General features: G+C 37.6%; 1 protein-coding gene across 2 annotated transcripts in view; it reads right to left on the minus strand.

The window, feature by feature from the left end:
- Positions 1-3,066: 3,066 nt before the first annotated feature.
- Positions 3,067-17,596, minus strand: part of pip4k2aa (phosphatidylinositol-5-phosphate 4-kinase, type II, alpha a) — a 31,228-nt gene continuing 16,698 nt past the window's right edge. For both annotated transcript variants that reach the window (XM_026938206.3, XM_053228053.1), the window contains exons 2-10: positions 16,959-17,056; positions 16,744-16,840; positions 14,846-14,998; positions 14,195-14,341; positions 14,056-14,094; positions 7,049-7,162; positions 6,656-6,896; positions 6,066-6,169; positions 3,067-5,373 (exon numbers count right to left, since the gene is read on the minus strand). In XM_026938206.3, coding sequence (XP_026794007.1) covers positions 5,293-5,373; positions 6,066-6,169; positions 6,656-6,896; positions 7,049-7,162; positions 14,056-14,094; positions 14,195-14,341; positions 14,846-14,998; positions 16,744-16,840; positions 16,959-17,056 — 1,074 coding nt within the window. In that variant the 3' untranslated portion in view covers positions 3,067-5,292. The remainder of the gene's footprint in view (positions 5,374-6,065; positions 6,170-6,655; positions 6,897-7,048; positions 7,163-14,055; positions 14,095-14,194; positions 14,342-14,845; positions 14,999-16,743; positions 16,841-16,958; positions 17,057-17,596) is intronic.

Raw genomic sequence — 17,596 nt, forward strand, 5'->3', positions numbered from 1 at the left:
CGCGTTTAATTCCGACGTGAGCACAGTGACGCGCTCAGAGGCTTCAGCAGCCTGTTTCCTTCTGCATTAATGAACACCTCTGTATCTCACACGCTGGCAAATACTGAGTATTGGTCCAGTTCTACAGTAAGGGTTCGGCTTATGAATAATAAACACATCTGTATATTAGCATTTTCTGCATAATTCTGTCCAGCTCATCAGGCTGGAAGCGAATGAAGGGCCGCAGGAACACATCCTGCTCTGCTGAAGCCAGAACCAAACAATAGACTCGAGAGCTTACAGGTTCATCTCCACGCTGTTAATACAGAAAGCCTGCTTTTAGCCCAAACTTTTAAACCCCGAGCTATCCCAGGGGCATGTGTTATACTTTCATAAATCTAATCTGAACAAGGGGTTAACGGTGTGACACGCTCCAATTTCCGAAGCCGAACTGAGTAGCCATGACGCAGAAAACCGCAAACGTGGCCATAAAGCGTCATTTGTGCCTTAAAGCACATATCTAAAAGATTTCACTTGTTCAGGAACATTTACTGGACCTTTAAGGCTCTATTCACCTTTATACATCGCTGCATTTTGATACGAATACGCGACAATTGCGGACAGGTCTCTTCTGAGCCTGGGCTTGTTGTGGCACAGCGCCAGGAGGCCATTTTGTGTTCATTTGTCGCCCCCAATCGGTGAAAGAAAGTAGCGCGACTTCCGCCTACAGGGAGGCAGGGCTTAGACATTTAAGGTGGAACGGAAGAGATAAAATTCCCATTCCTACCGCACAAACGGGCCTCATGACTTGCAAAGCATCGATCCCTCTGTCGGATTTATGCTTCAGATTTTATGTGAAAGTTAATACCATGTTGAATTGTCTAATAAAATCGACAGAATTTAAAGTAATCGGTGAATTTGCACTGATCTGTTATTTACTGTTATTTCCTCAAGAATCAAAATGAAAAAGTGAAGATGGATTTAGGCCAAAAACAGCGTAACTTTGGTTTAAAATAAAATGTAAAAACTATATTTATGGATATATTTCCCCAAATTTCACATCTAGTCATACAATAACAAAAGAGCCTCACGTGGCTAAGGTGTGCATGGCCAGGTATATTCACCTTGGCCTATAGCACAGGTGTAAGAAGAAATTAAAATGTAAATGATCTCTCTTTTATTTACAAGAGTCTAGACTATATTTTAGGGGAGATAAAATTGTATTATTTGTCTAGTAAAGAATATTAAACCATCAGTGAAATTACAGTGCATACAAAACCCTGGTGTGTCAGCGCGCGAGCTGATTTTTTTTTTTTTTCTTTACTTAATTCCCAGTTTGCCATGGAAGGGAGAACTTATCTGTCTATTAATGTCGAAAAACGTACAGTTTCAAGCTATTTTGATATAATCCTCTGAGGGTTCAGTTCTAAGCTCATTTCAAGCCTCCTCCTGATATCTGCAGCATCAGCATTTTCTCACATGCAGAAAAAGATTTATTTATTGATTTATTCCTAAAATGAATCCCTAAACTGTGCAGTGATGAGGTAGCCTACTCTGCACACCAAAGTGCTAAGCCCGTAATTTCACTTTCAATTTCATAATTCATTTTGCCTCAGCTTTTTAAAATGTTCTTTGGCCTAAAGAACTATATGGCACTAAAGGCAATACAGAAATATTATATAAATTATAATATTACAGGCTGACTGTAGGCTACATGATCACCAATTCAGCCTGGACCATGGAAAGATCCTGACACGAGCACAGCTACAGAAAATCACTTCAGCCTGATATTAAACATATAATAAGCACTATTATAAAAAAAAAAAACATATGTAAATGCGTTTAGCTTGTCATTGCACGCTTGTGCTCGTGATCTCATGCATCCATGCTGCGTTCACTTCAGCCTCATCTCAGACTGCATGCATGTTACAGCACACTGTTAGAAATAAACGTACTCTTCCTTTGTCACTGGAGTGATACCATCAAGGGTACACCTTTCACCTGGAAACGGAAATAAACTGCACCTATAAAAATTATTGAAGATTTTAATTTAAGAATTTAATTGAAGACCACCGATGTACCGTAAAAGCTAATTAATGGTCCACCACGTGCGTCTTCCTAGGTAAAGGCTATATAGGCCTACTAAAGATACAAGAAACGTACCCTTGATGGAATAAGGAAAAGTAGTTTGATATTATCTCCGAGTTGAATTAAGAAGCAATTGTAAAATGTCGCACAAATGCTAATGTCATGCCGAGAATGAGTTAGAGTTGATTTTAGATGAAAGTGCAGTGTATTAGAAAACACACAGGCAAGAGGATTTGCAAAGTGCTTTATTGGTTTTGAGCGATGCTTCTGAAATGGAGTGTATTATATCTGTTAACATCATAAACTCTGAATTCCCCCCCCCCCTCCCCCTCCTTTAAAACACTCTCACAAACACTTGCCCTCCTCGACTATCATTCAGCAAAGCTTTATTCCTACAGGCTCATGGAGGGGGCTCTCTGTCTTCCCATCAACTAGGTGCGGAGTTAAACAGGACACACACGTTTCGCCGCGTTTAATACAGCCTAAAAAAGAGACAGTAACTGAAAACAGCACAATACAACTTCCATAGATTTCTGTGAAGATTTCTACATGACATGAAGAACCTGTGCGGAGAGTCTGAGTGCTGATTTGGCAAATCTGAAGGCCAAAGGCGCGAGATGAAGCGGGTTTCCGGTTGAGCGCTGCTGCGTGTCAAAACCACAAGTATATTCAAGCAAATGTAATTTTTTTTTTCTTCTTTGCAAATGCGAAGACCACGACGACTGGAAGGAGAGTCACTGTTTCCCCCTCTCTCTCTCTCCTGTTCCCAAATTGAAACACTTAAAATGGAAAAAATAAAAATAAAAAAAATGACCCACTGCGCAAATTGGTCAAAAAAAAAATTAATAATAAAAACAACAACAGATAAAAATAGCAAAATAGTCTGGATTAATGATAATACTGAGGTTAAATTGATAAAAAATTAAAATAATAAACATTGTGACAGAAGTCCCATTCAGCTTTCACAGGGCCATTTCCACTGCTCTGCTGCAACTCAAAGGTGTTAATGGTTTAAAGTGTTATTCTCAAAAACACAAAAGCTGTTTGCCCATACACAGCCAAACAACAGGTAACAAACAAACAAACAAAAAAAAAAAGCCTGGGATTTTTTTTTCCAACCACAAAGATATTAGAAAATAAAATTTTTACATTTGGAAAAAAAAATCAAACAGATTAAGAATACAAAATTAAATAATTTGGAGTAAAAAGGCACGACTCTTGCACAGTGTATACATTGCTGACACAGTATAAAGCAGGTAGAAGCGTACATTTTTGTGTTTGTTTTTCTTCTTTTAGGAGATCTGGCGGTTATACACGGCTTCAGGCTGAACAGGGAAAAGAAATGCAACATGCATTATTTAAAAAAAAAAAAAACTTTTTACAGTACTGCACAATTCAAAACAGTAACATTCTTCATTTATCAGAACACTTCACTCGACAGGGATGTGCTGCTTAAAATGCAAATAAAAACTGTGCATTTCATTAAAAAATTTCAATTAAATCAACACACAAGAAAATGCTGATTCTAAAGAGTCATAACTTTCTAGATGGTGTGAACATGTTTCAACAGATCAATACCAGCAACACCAATTTCATGCAAAATTCATAGAAATTCTAGCGATTCCGCAGGGCTTTATATGAATGAAGCAAGAAAACATGACGCTTAACAATTCATTACCTTTCCTAAGAGTCGACTCGAATTCTTATGAATCAGTTCTGAGACCATTTTGTACAGGTGTGGCATTTCCCCCCCTGTAAATACCACTCTACCGAACCAAAGGGATTATTTCAACTTCTGGTTCATTATGTGCAAAATATACAATACACTGTTGACTCGACTGCCAATTTAAAACGTAAAGGTTTACAAAACTGGCAAAAGAAAATTTCACTAGCCTACACACAGGATCCCCATCCTCCTTTTCTCAAACTCCCCCAATGAACACTGTAACATTACAGCAATGAGTGTGTATTTGTTTAAATGACGTAAGAGGTAAACTATGGGTTTTCTGCCTAGAACAAGCATACTTGTGACGACACAAATCCACGGGCTGCATTCAATAGTGCCTCATAGTGCTATTGTTGCAGTATGTAACAGACCAAAAGATCCTAATTTTAAAAAAAAAAAAGAAAAGTGCAACAGTTTAAGGTGCTGATGGCAAGTGAAAGATCATTCCCATAACAGATTTTACAGACTGAAGTGATTGCCACCAATGCTGTTGCTTCTGTTTAGTTCATTAGAACGCCCTTTCATGATGATGACAAATCATCTCAACCTCCTACCGGTCATTTAAAAAACACACCACAAAAAAAAAAAAAAAAAAAGACAAAGAAAATAAAACACCACCACACACTCGTGTGAAACACTGTAGGAACATGCAAGAGTCAGAAGGTGCATTCCTTCGTGAACGTGAATGGAGCTCAGGAGCGTTTTCTTTGCAGTCAGTCTGTTCAGAGGAGGAGAGCTATGATTTCAGAGAATCAACGTAAAGAGATGTCGTGTTAATTAACATCATGAAAGTACGTTCATCTACAAGTGCTGCAGCTTTTAACTAGAAACACAAATAAAAGACAAAAACAGGGTAGATTTGGTTTAAACAAAGTACATGAGCATGACAGAATGAAGCATGGGTGGAAGAGGGGTAGGTTTATATTAGGGGGTAGATTTAGGTTTAAATGGGGAAGATGAGCAGGGGCGAACTGATGAAATGTGGTTTCTGGAAAAAAGCATGTAAAAAAAAAAAAAAAAACAAGAAAAGGAGAGCAATATGTGATAAATTGGGGTGGGTGAATGATTTTTGCATGGAATAGCTTCACATTTCCTTTGTGTCTGAAGTTGTGAATTCTACAGCCGTTGAAAGCTCCTTTTCTTCTCAGCCTCCGTTCTGAGTGACTTCATTCTACATGTAAATGTCCATTCACTGAGCCACATACACCATCACATTTGCTCTCTCTCTCGCTCTCCTCCTTTCACTTAAAAGGAAGGCAAAATAACACATATGAAATAAAAATGCCATGAGGGACATGCATTGAAAAAAATAGCTCCCACAAAGATTTACACTTGTTACTGTTTCATCACACTTATGGTCCCACAAAACAGCAAAGAACAAATAAAAAAAAAAGAAAATGTAAACGAATGGTGGTTGTAGCTGCTGTAAGGGTGGGTGAGTGCATTTGGGCACCCCTCCATCAGCGTCCCTCTTTGACCCCTGTGCATTTTGCTCCAGTTTAGGGCAGAATGGTGGTAATGAAATCGTAGAATCTCTTAGAGTACTGCTCTGGGTTCACGGTAGAGATCTCTGCTCCAGCCTAGACAAACAGAGGGGAAAGAAGTGATTATACTCCCAGTATATTAATCTCCTACCAATGGTAAATAATATTAGCTTTATACAACAACAAGCAACCAATAAAGAATATTTTTGATGTTTCCATCAAGGTTATGGAACCTTCTGCACTTTTATACATACACTGCACTTTCTTTCTGAAAAAAAAAAAAAAAAGCTATTACATGCAGCCATGCGTCTACTAAAACAGATGCGCGTTTCCCCCCAAGAGCTGTGTGGTTACTGTACAACACTCAGCCAAAAATGTTCACTGGCATCCCTAATAAATATAGTTAACTGATATACTTGTATAATGTTAGTTGACTGAAGTCAAATATACACTGATAGATTTTATTTTACATTAATGAACTTCAAAACTTTCTCCACTTCCCTATGTGGAGAAAGGGGGCAGGGCTTCCAGGGGGTGTCGGTTAACATTGATGAATTCAAAATACCTATGCAATTATCAATCATTCCAGATTCACATGTCCCTGAAATTATGGCACAGGGATTAAAATCAGCCCTAGTTCCTTCAGAGGAAACATGCCTAGTTACTGTGTTCCTGAAAAAGTTCCTGGAATCATGTAGTGGAAATGTGCCTATTATGTTTCCTGTATTACCTACTTACCAATGGAGCACACTGCTAACACAATAGTGTATAACAAAATAAGCACTCACTCCATGCTTGACTGTTTTGGCTGCATGAGCTGCTTTCTTCTTGGCATCATAATGTTGCAGTATGTCAATGACAGCCATGAAGTAGACTTCTTTCCGAGGAGAGTCTTAAAAATAATAAGCAAAATACCAGGAGCGATTAAAATTTCAGGAAATTAATCTGAGCTAAATATATCAAGAGGAAGTTAGTGAGTCAGTTCTTTAATATACAGGTCCAGTACTGTGTTAGTTCATCACACTGTTGGACTGTTATTTGACAAGGTCTACAATGATTAATTTATTTCTTTGTACAGAGGCACTACTGCTCTGTTAAAGGCTGCCAAATTTCTCAACGCGCCAAACCGGAACTAATGAAATGATTGCTGTATGCAGTATCAGCAAGCAATAATCAGAACCTGATTAATACCATTAAGGGCAAGATAATTAGCTAAGAAAATGATAGGTGTGTAAAAATGGAGGGGTGGAAGTATTACTTTCCACAAGTTTACAGACCCTGTAGCTGGGGAGCATTATTCAAAGTCATGTTTTACATTAAATGCATTAATAAATGTGCACATAACTACGGTCACTGCTATGTCACCGTCTCCACTCACTGTCGTGGCTTTTAATTGCGTAGACATCAATAGTAGGGTCAAAGTCTCCCGGTGAAAGGGGTTTGGTGCTGTCCAGAGTGTTGCTGGGGCTGTCTGGAGGTGTTCCAACAATCCCTCCATCACTCTCTCCTTCATCATCTCCTTCATTATCCTCACTTTCCACTTCCTCCTGCTCTGCTCGCTCCACATCATGGATCCCCACCAGCAGACTGTAGTCCATCAGCTTCAGCAGCGCCAGGAACTACACACACCAAGATTAATAATCAAAAATATTAATCGTCAAAAATAAGAATAGTCAAAAATATTTGAAAAGCGGTTTAAGAGAAATTAAAATTTCTTTGAAAAAGTGTGCATGTAGATGGTGTAAAAGAAAAAAAAACATATTGCATTTACCTCCACATCCTTCCTGAGCTTCTCAAGAAATATCTTTTTATTTTCCTCATCGATGTATATTTTCTGTCCATCGTTGATGAAGTCATTATCCTTGTATGTAGGCAGCTCCTTCGCCTTAAAGCAAATAACAACAGAACATTCAATGTGCAAACACACACTAACAGTCAAAAGGTTGGACACATCTGCTCACTGAAAAGACTTTTCTACTACTGTAGAATGGTAATGAAGACATTAAAATAAAATGAAACATGTGGCCTTATGCAGAAATCAAACTAGAGTTCAAAATAGAGTTATTCCTAATAACAGTCTTGATAACAATGACAATTCCTAATAACAATTCTCCTTAACAGTATTCCAAATGCAGCTTTGCAAAATCTTTGCATCTTCACAACCAACTTCTTTTCTTTTTTATCTCTTACTTGCGGTTGTAAATGAAAACCACTTCCTCTGGGAAACAAATACATTTTTTTAATTTAATTTAATTTGAAGTAAAAGCTACTTGCTTTAAGTAAAAACTAATTAAGTATACATTTTGATTCAAAATAAATTTATACATGTGCATTATACATTCGCTCTAGAAATAAATTTCAAACCTTTAGCAAACACGGTTAAGACTTTAAAAATATATATATTCGATCTAATGTGCGCAAGTATTTCACTTTCACTGAGTGATCCAGATAAAATATCACAATATTTTCAAAACTTTGACTCTTTTTATTAAATTGAAATCAAACCATGGAGTCAAAAATTAACAGGTTTTGTGTGGGCATGATTGACATGGTTTGTGTTCATGACAGTGCCCTAGAGCTGCAATGGGTTTGTGATCAGACACTGTGTACAACTTTGTGCAATGTGAACGCATGCAGCATTCTATGTGAAAAACAAAAACATTTTGAAAATCTCTACTAGCTTATGAATTACTGGGTGGTTTTTTTTTTATACTAGTATATCATCTGCAATCTCAATATACCTGCTTTTTTTTTAGAAAATTTATTCTGTAACATGTAAAAAGTATTAAACAGCATTATAATCATTAAACTTCCACATAACCCTTTATTCACTTTATGTGTAACACATGCTATACCTTTTACACAGTACCTCCCTAGAGGGAGCTGTGGAGTCATAAAAGACAGACCTGCTGCAGAACTTCCTTATTCACATTCACAGGAAGTTTATGTACTGAGAAGTAGACATTTTACTTCCTGATCACAGAAGGATACAAAATTAAACAAAGTACTTTGGGAATTTTTAATGTGTAATTAATATCTTCCTTTTATATATGGAAATGAGCTTGAATTAGTTGTCAATTACAGTGATAAAATAGTTCAATGTTTACATTTTGATAATATACCACAGTGCAACAGGTAATACAGTGTAAGCAGCAAAATCATCCTTAACACTGAATCAGAAAATCACGATGTTGCTATAAAGTGCCTGGGGTTTACACAGTGCTGCTTCTCATAAAAAAACATCAACTTAAATGAGAGCTGTCACACTAATCCTCCACATGCAGCCCACCAGAGTGCTAAACTGACAAGTCCATGACCAAATCTGCTTCTGGCCGCTATTAGGACCACAAAGGCAGCAAGGCAAGACCCAAGATGCCTTTTTTAATCAATGAGATTACAAATTTTGTAATTACACCAACATTTCTTGCTACAATGACAGTGGCACACTTTCCTCTGGGTTATACATAAGGCACTGCTAAAGCATTCATAATGCTATTTTGAAAAACACCCAAACACACTGTGGGTATTAGGTGGCGCTAATCATTGTAGAAAATTAGTGTGTGTGGGTGTGACTCCAGTTCATCTATAAGGTGGGTATAAGCTCTCTTGGACAGCTGTGGCACTGATGGGATTTGAACTTGAAATCTCTTAACAAGGACAAAACAGCCAGCTGCCCCACTCTGGGCCCTCAGTCAGTGAACTGTGAATCTGCTCCTGTGTGTGAAATCATGTTACTGACATGATTTAAAGTTACATTATAAGTACTTACAGTTATAAGTGATGGCTCTGCTGTTTAAGTAACACCCTGATTAACTAAAACTACTGGCATACTTAATAAAAATAGCTGATATCTGTTTTTTGCTCCACAATATCATTACCACTGACAAAATTGCATTTTCGTCAGGTCCTAATTTTTATCAAACACTGAACTCACTGTGTGATCGGCGCGTAATGCCTGCTATTTGCTTATAAGAGAGAACATGATAATTAAAAGGATAATTAAGTGCTAAATAATGGAAAAGCAATCAGTTGGTGTGTGTGAGTACACACTTTGTACGTGAGGACGCGTGTTTATCTTGAATAGCCATTTTGGCATCAGTGAAGGCCTTGCACAACCCTATGAGAGCCCAGGGATACAACAGGGATTAGATGTAATGTGTGTGGGAGAATAACAGGATTAAAATAGATGTCTGGTCTCCTTATGCCACTTCTGACCACCAGCAACCTGTGCATTGCACAACAAGCTGATTCTGAAACTGAGTGCTGGGTTTAAAACTGAGCTGTACTTTTTTACTCTCAGAAACAAACATATAAATGTTGATCGACTGTTAACTAGTCACATGTGCACCTCACCCTTTGTCCTTCTACATTCATCAAAAGTGTACATGAAAAAAGTGTACATGTACAACCTTGTTTAAAACCGGGCTAGCTGTAGTTAACCAAGGTGTGTGTGGTTTTGACTACAACCACATTTATACATCTGTATATGTTGCTGTACTCCATGTTAGCTGCACTTTTAACCGGCATGTTGTCATTCTGCTGCTGACACATACTGTGTATCTATCATGTCTATTGTACAGACTCCTGCAGATTTAACATTGTGTGTACCCTTATGATACTCTTCTGCTATAGAATGTGTTGACTGTTGATCTACTGTAAAGCTGGGTTGGATATAACAGCACTTCATTACACCATATAAAACTGGTAAAATTATGCTGCAAGTATGTGTATATCTGTGTAAAGGTATATACATTTAAATTTAACTAGGTTCCTCAAGAGTTCTTTAGGTTCTAGATTCCTGAATGGGTTTGAAGTTTGAACCTTTAAAAGTTCCACACAGGGGCAAGCTGAAGAACCGCTTATAGTACTAAATTTAACCTATTTTGTCTAAGGTCTCTATGACAACAAAAGAAATAGACAACTGCCACCAAACCCAAGCTACAGTTCCCTGTAGGGCCGTTGTGGCTCAGTGGTTAGAGCTCTGGGCTTCTGATCGAAAGGTTACGAGTACTGCCAAGCTGCCATTGCTGGGTCCTTGAGCAAGACATTTAACTCTCATCTGCTCAGCTCAAGTGTAACTCACTTTGGACAGAAGTGTCTGCCTTAAATGACTTGCATGTAAATGTAAGTTCCCTTCATTCCCTTGGCACACTTCAGTACATTTATGGCATTTTGGCAGATGCCTATACCCAGTGCAACTTACATTTATCTCATTTATATAACTGAGCAGTTGAAGGTTAAGAGCCTTGCTCAAGGGCCCAGCAGTGGCAACATGGCAGTTCTGGGATTTGAACTCACGACCTTCTGATCAGTAGTCTTAATCACTGAGCTACCACTGCCCAAAAAAATGAACAAAACTGAGTGCATAAAATAAAAAGGACAAATTAATTAAAATTCTCCATTCAAACAATATGAGACACTATTTATCTTTACCTATCAAAAACATTACCTTTAGAACTATTTTTTATTCTTCAGTAATTTCTCTCAAAAATATTGACAGAAGATAGAACATCATAAGGAGATGTCAATAATTTGTCAGATATCTTATATATATATATATATATATTTTGCTCCCAGTTCCCAGAAACGTTGTTGTCTTTAACCGTGTTCTGTTTTCTTGGAGAATAAATATGAGGTTGCAAAATTCTGGGGGAAAAACAAAGACTTTTCAACATAAAAGAAACTAATTATTGTTGACCTGCACAAATAATCAGACTGACCATCTCAGTCTCTGAATTTGAACCCTACTGAAAACCTACGATGTGAACTGAGGAGGCATGCACGAACCTAAGAATCTCAAATATTCTGCACATAAGAGTAGACCAAGATCGCACTACAAGTCTCCCCAATCTTGTTAGACTTTACAAGAAGAAATTCTCGGCAGGGTCGGCATCGCAAACTATTAGTTGTAAGGGTGAAAGCAGTATCTTGGAGAACAATACTTTAAAAACTACATTTCGGAAAAAAAAAAATTGTATAAATAACACTATACAATGTGCCTGTATTAATTCCTATAGATAATGGTTCTTTATTTTCATGAAGGGTGCCAATAATTCTGCAGGGCAGTGTATAAATAAAAGGCTATGAGTAAGTGAGTGTAATGGATTAAACAGCTAATTGTGCTCCTGCTGTAATCCTCATTTTGAGTCTCTTTTCCTCACAAGTTTTCTCCCTGTCGCATTTGTCTCGCTCATTAGCACTCTGGACTTGGATTTCAGTAAAGCTGCTTTCTGACAATGACTGCTGCTAAAAGGGACAAGTTTAATTTAAAAATAGTAGCCCTTGCTATTCACATTTTCAAATTTAATCTGTTCGTGTGTGGCAGTGCAGGCAAGTGTGAAATGGCTGAAGCAGCCAACTAGTAAATACCTGTGCCACAGTTTAAAAAAAAAAAGAAAGAAAATCAGCTGAACATATTTTCTATGAACATTAAAATGCGCATAGAATATCACAGCTTATTCTATATTTATTCCAAAATAAAGTGCCGTTAAAACTGAATGTCCTGGAGCGTACAGAAAGACTCCATTGGGATGAACATACCATTTAATTTTAATTTTTAAAACTAATTTATGGTGAAATCAATTTGCCAATAAGTAACACAACAATTTCACCAGCATTTAGTTTAACCAAAGTTTTTCTCAGAATGTCCCACTATTTTTCAGGGATTGCAGTGATGTAATGCTATTGGCATGCACTGGCATTATTGGCACCCTTGCATTTAGTACTCCTGAGCGACCTCCCTTCGCCAGTATAACAGCCCTGAGTCGTGTTCTACAAAGATCACTGTCCTGACAGAAGATTAAATGACAACCCAGTTTTATTTTCTGAGCAGAGGTAGCCAGATTTTTATTTTAAAAAATGTCATGGTGCTTCATGGAGTCCTTAGAGTATCCCCAAAGTCTTTAGGTGAAAAACAGCCCGACAATACAACAGATCGTTCACCTGCTTAACATTGCGACCACAGAACCCAGTTCCAGTCAAAGTTCCAGTAGCATCTAGCAGTAAGTCCAGACATTTGCCTGAAAGACATTTAGCTAACAGAAAAAGTATTTCTTCTGGCATGCCTTCAAAACATTTTGCTGGTGCGGAGGTGGCATCTAATTGTAAATTTGGAGACTTACTTATTTCAAAATGCTACAATATTCTGCAAATCTACAACTGCGATCCTTGGATAAACTTTTGCTTTTCTAAACATCCTCGTCACATGGGGCAATATACACGTGCATCTTCTTCTAGGAAGGTTCATTATAGCCAAGTTGTTGTAAGCATCTTAATTAAACTGCCCTAACAGTGGATAAGGGCATTTTCAGGCATGTATCTATTTTTATAGCAATTGCCTGATTTATAAATGTCAACACTCTTTGGTCTCCTTTGATTTGTGTGTTCTCTAATCATCCCCTTGTTGATGAATGACTAAGGGAATCTGGCCTGTGTCACTTCATATTCATACCCAAGTAATACAGGACGACATGGATGACTGCTGGATGAGTTCCTAAATACTAAATACTGAAGATGAACTTCAAGTAAATATATAAACATATAAATGGTAACATCCTTCAATTACATTCCGTTCATAAGAATGTCTAGGGGTACCAATAATTGTGACATGATTTTGTTAAAAATATTTTTGATAAGATTTTGTATTTTCTTAGAATGATTCTGTAAATCCAACTTCAATTAAAGGTTAGATTTCTCTCATATTTTCCATGTGAGATTAAGCACAAATAAATTTTTTCCCTTTTAAGCCATTTTTCCTTTTTTAAGCAATCATTAAAAATTTCAAAAGAGCGTGTGTCTTAATCTCTATCACCACGATGCCACAGCTGCCCTGAATTATCCGAACTTCAGCGTAATGCTGGGAACATACTCTCCTGCAATAAGTCATGATCCTATTTATTTATTTATTTATTTATTTATTATTTCTATATCTGAAGTAACAATATATCTGCACATGACTATCACAGACCTATCCAGGTGATACAAGAAGTCAAGATGTCTAGCCAGACTTTGGGCTCACTCTAAGGTCTTTAACAAAACATGCTTACTCATGATGTAAAACTGGAAAGTTTGAGAAAAGTGGCTCCTTGTAACAAGCTAACTCACCTTGACCACACAAAACACAGGCTTGTGCCAGAAGGCAGGTTTTACATTTGTTTCCTCCTTTGTTATTTCACAATAATGACTAACAGAGCATGAAGCATAAAAAACACCTACAGCTTATTGTTCCTACAGGAACAATCCCAAATGAAGCAAGACAACAAGATTTACAAAACCACCTGCAAGAAGCTGTCGTGAGCAAAATTACGAGCAAAGATGTGGGGGGAAAAAAAAAAAAACACTGACCCAAGAAAAGAAAACATTTCTATTCCCATTAGTTACAGGTCAAACACAATACATCGTAGTCTAATGTTTCATACAGCAGTCCAAACTTAACGAAAATTACAAACAGCGGTTGCTGTGTCATTAAGAAATCTGTGTTGCTTGTTTTACTATGCAGCATTTTCATGCATTCACTACACTACCTGAACATTTCCAACAGCGGACGAGGTTTCAAATTGTCTTGCGGCTTCTTACTTTGTTATTTTAAGATAAACAAAACTGCTTATCACTGAAAGCTTTGCTGGTCACATTGCCAAAGTATAACAGTAAGGAAAATTAATAACAATACTAAAAATATATAATCAACTAATAAACTTCAATTTAATATAACAAGTCATGTTCCATTAACAATAATTTAGACAGGATATTAACTGCATTCTGCTTTAACATCAGCATTACCTTCTCCTTGTCACTGGCCTCCCTAGCAACAGTAGATCCCTTAGAAAGAAAAAGAGCTTGTCAGTTCATAGTTTAGCCATCTGGAATTTAGCAAAAAAAAAAAAAGAAAAGTCATTGCTCTTCGCCTCCCTTCACATACCTTCAAGTCATATTTCTTATAGACGGATAGGCGATGGCTGAAGACATTGCGCGTGACAATCATATAGGTTTCATCTCCGTCTACGGTGATGCGGTACATGCCCAGAAACTGAGGCAGCAGGGTGGTACCGTGACATTCCACAATATACTATGAGACAGAAAACACACAGCTAATGAAAAAGCATGATCAATATAACTAATGCACATAATGCAACACTTAATAATAAATTTTATTTACACAGCACCTCTTCATACTCAAGGTCACTTTATAGTTCATGTAAAAAGAGAAATAAGGAGCAAGCAGAGCAAGGAACATGAGAAGAGATGGTGTTAAGAGAAACTGTTTTCTTTTTGTTGGTTCTTGAAAGAGAACAGAGAAGAAAAGTGAGTGATTGAGGAAATGAGTTCCAGAGCTTGGAGGCCACAGAGCTGAAAGATCTGTCGCCCCCACACAGGCCAGTTTGGCTTTAGGAACCATCAGTAGATTTATAAAATCTATGAACTTAAACAAGCTGCAATCTTTCACCAAACTGGTATAAATGTGGGTCTCTAACGTGTGTGTTCAACAACAAAAACATGCTCAACAATGAAGATCATCTCAGTTAAATTAATACATCATTAAAGACCTTTAATATGTATTTAATATGTATACCTGGTGATATTTTTTAAGGATGTTGTGCATCTCGGCTACGTCCTCACTGCTGATGGTCTTAATGACGTATCTCTTGTCATAGGAGGTGTGAAAGCGGGCACCGCTACGACCCTGAGCCTCGCTAACAAGAGGTGCGCTGCGTGTCAGAGAGTTCTACACACAAATACAGGGAGACAAACAAATCAGCTTTAACACTTCCACACAGCACTGCAAATTTCCATATTTAACACACTTTTTTCAGCTCACTGGCTAATTATTACATCCTCGAAGAGCTGACGAAGGTGTGATAAAACAGAAAACGCAGAAAAATTCACACAAGGTTTAAATCAGACCTGTGTTTTCTCTTAGAAATAAAACAGTGGGTCAGCATGTAGTGACAGCATGTGATCAGTTGTGGAAGTGAATGTGAAACAACCCGAGGTGGTTATGCAACTGTTTTTCAGTTTAGCCTTATGAAGAAAAAAAATTCTGAAGCATATTCTAAAGTAGCCAAAGTACAGGCTACCTACACTACCAGATATTTGATTTGTTCTTCGTGGAAGAACAAAAACCTTCCCTTTGCCTAAAGCACAGTGATTAGCACTGTTCACCAATAAGAACAATGTTTTCTTTTATGTGGGAGTAAGAGACACACAGGAAATGATATTAGGAGCACTGGCTGTATGTGGGTGGCTGAGACGTAAAAGGATCGGCCTGAAATTACGCTGTCATTACGTGGAATAAATGGTCCACTTTACGACAACGGATTGAGGGGTTAATGACTAAATTACAACTCATTAATCATGGGTTTTCCTCAAGGAGAACTGAATCTACCCAGATGATATGAACAGCCTATCGCTTGAAATATGAATGGGGCAGCATGTAATACTCAGAGTGACGGATGTATTACACAGGCCTATGTCCCGCCACACTTTAAAAAGAGCCAATCGGCATGCTGATAAATGCCTGGTGTATTGGATTCTTACACTGACACATGAGCAGATATAGGGTCCTTTGCTTGTTTGCAATGTAGATTTTTTTTATCAGGTGGGGAAGCAGCTGGAGCAACCTGACAAAATATGCCTTTTTTTCCATGTTATCAGGTCCAAAGACAATTTTACAGCTCATCTTATTGATCCATTTCTGGTATTCAGGACTCTCCTAATTCAAGTAGATAAGGGCCTGGTCTTATGGCTGAAAATAACCGCTGGGGAGTGTCATCAAGATGTCTGCCAAATCAGACTTTACCAAGGACTTCGATCTACTTTATACTGTTTGGTAAAATTACTGCAAGGTTAAACTTTTTTCTTCTCTACATTTTTTTTTTCTTCTCTAATTTTATACAGCCAGACCTATACACTGGACACTATTGTAAAATTATTTTGTTTTCACAGTAAATGTGAATATTCTATAAAGAAAAGAAAATACTTAAAGACTTAATTCATTTCATAAAATAATAAAACCAAACATGGTCATGAACCATCTACTTTCACAGAAAGAGGAAATTTGAGTAACATGGCAGATGAGCAACTGCAGACCTTTTCCTGTAGCCTGTTTATCTCATTTACTCACTACTAACTGTTTAAAAGAAAACTTTAACAACTGATAAAGACAGGATTCTAAACCTTTTTCCAGTGAAGTGACTATATCTTGCTCCAAAATGCTCGTTGTGCCCCAGTGCTCAAACGTTTGTGTTTCAGCTGGAAACTGGTGCACAGAAGTACAATTTCAAAGTTCAGATGCTTTTGGCCAGAAATGAGTACAAAAGATGCTCATTCTGGCTTGACCTTCAGAGTCTGAGGCTGAGACTATAGAATTACCGACGACAACCACGATATACTCAGAAAGGTGTATCTGGATAAAGATGAATTATCATCATAGACCCCACACCTAACTTCATCACATTATTATACACATACCTGGAAGTCCTGGTCGTCAATGCCAAACCTTTCTCTCAAATTACGGAAAACGAGAGGGCAATACTCCTTAAATTTAAAGTGGCTTGGCATATTCTCCCTGAAAGGAAGATTGATAACAACATTAAAAAACACAAGATTAAGTGTATGTAATATCATAATAAATGTTTCCCTAAATCAGAGCACATTTAAAAATAGATCCAGTCAATTTAACTCACTTGTTAAACAGGTGGTTGTCCACCTTGATCTTCGAATAGGCCTTGAAGTCATCAGGCATCAGCATGATGGGGATTTGAACATGACTTAACTCATTTATCTAAGAAGCCAAAAAGAAAACAGAGACAAATAAACACTTGAAACATTCAATTTTGGTTAACTTTACTAAGATACCATTTTTTTCCATAAAGATTTTTATATACAAAACCATTTTTTTACAGGGTCATACCAAAAAGGAAAAAAAAAATTAATTCTGCTAGCAAGTTACAAATCTATCCAAGTGGCAAGTGAGTTAGTTAGCAAGCTGATACATACACTACATGGCCAAAGGTTTGTTGACACATGAGCATCACACCCACACGTAGGCCACAAAGTTGTCTGCTGCTACAAAGTTGTCTGCTGCTACAAAGTTGTCTGCTGCTACAAAGTTGTCTGCTGCTACAAAGTTGGAGGCACACGATTGTATAGGATGTCTTTGTATGCTGTAGCATTAAGATTGGTGTGAAAGAAACTGTGACCTGCAGTGATCTGCACAGAGCTCTGACCTCAACCTCACTGAACACCTTTTGGGATGAACTGGAACACAGACTGCACCCCATTCCTACTCGCTTGACATCAGTGCCTGACCTCACTAATGCTC

Source organism: Pangasianodon hypophthalmus, chromosome 22, assembly GCF_027358585.1.
Source record: "Pangasianodon hypophthalmus isolate fPanHyp1 chromosome 22, fPanHyp1.pri, whole genome shotgun sequence".
Taxonomy (NCBI): domain Eukaryota; kingdom Metazoa; phylum Chordata; class Actinopteri; order Siluriformes; family Pangasiidae; genus Pangasianodon; species Pangasianodon hypophthalmus.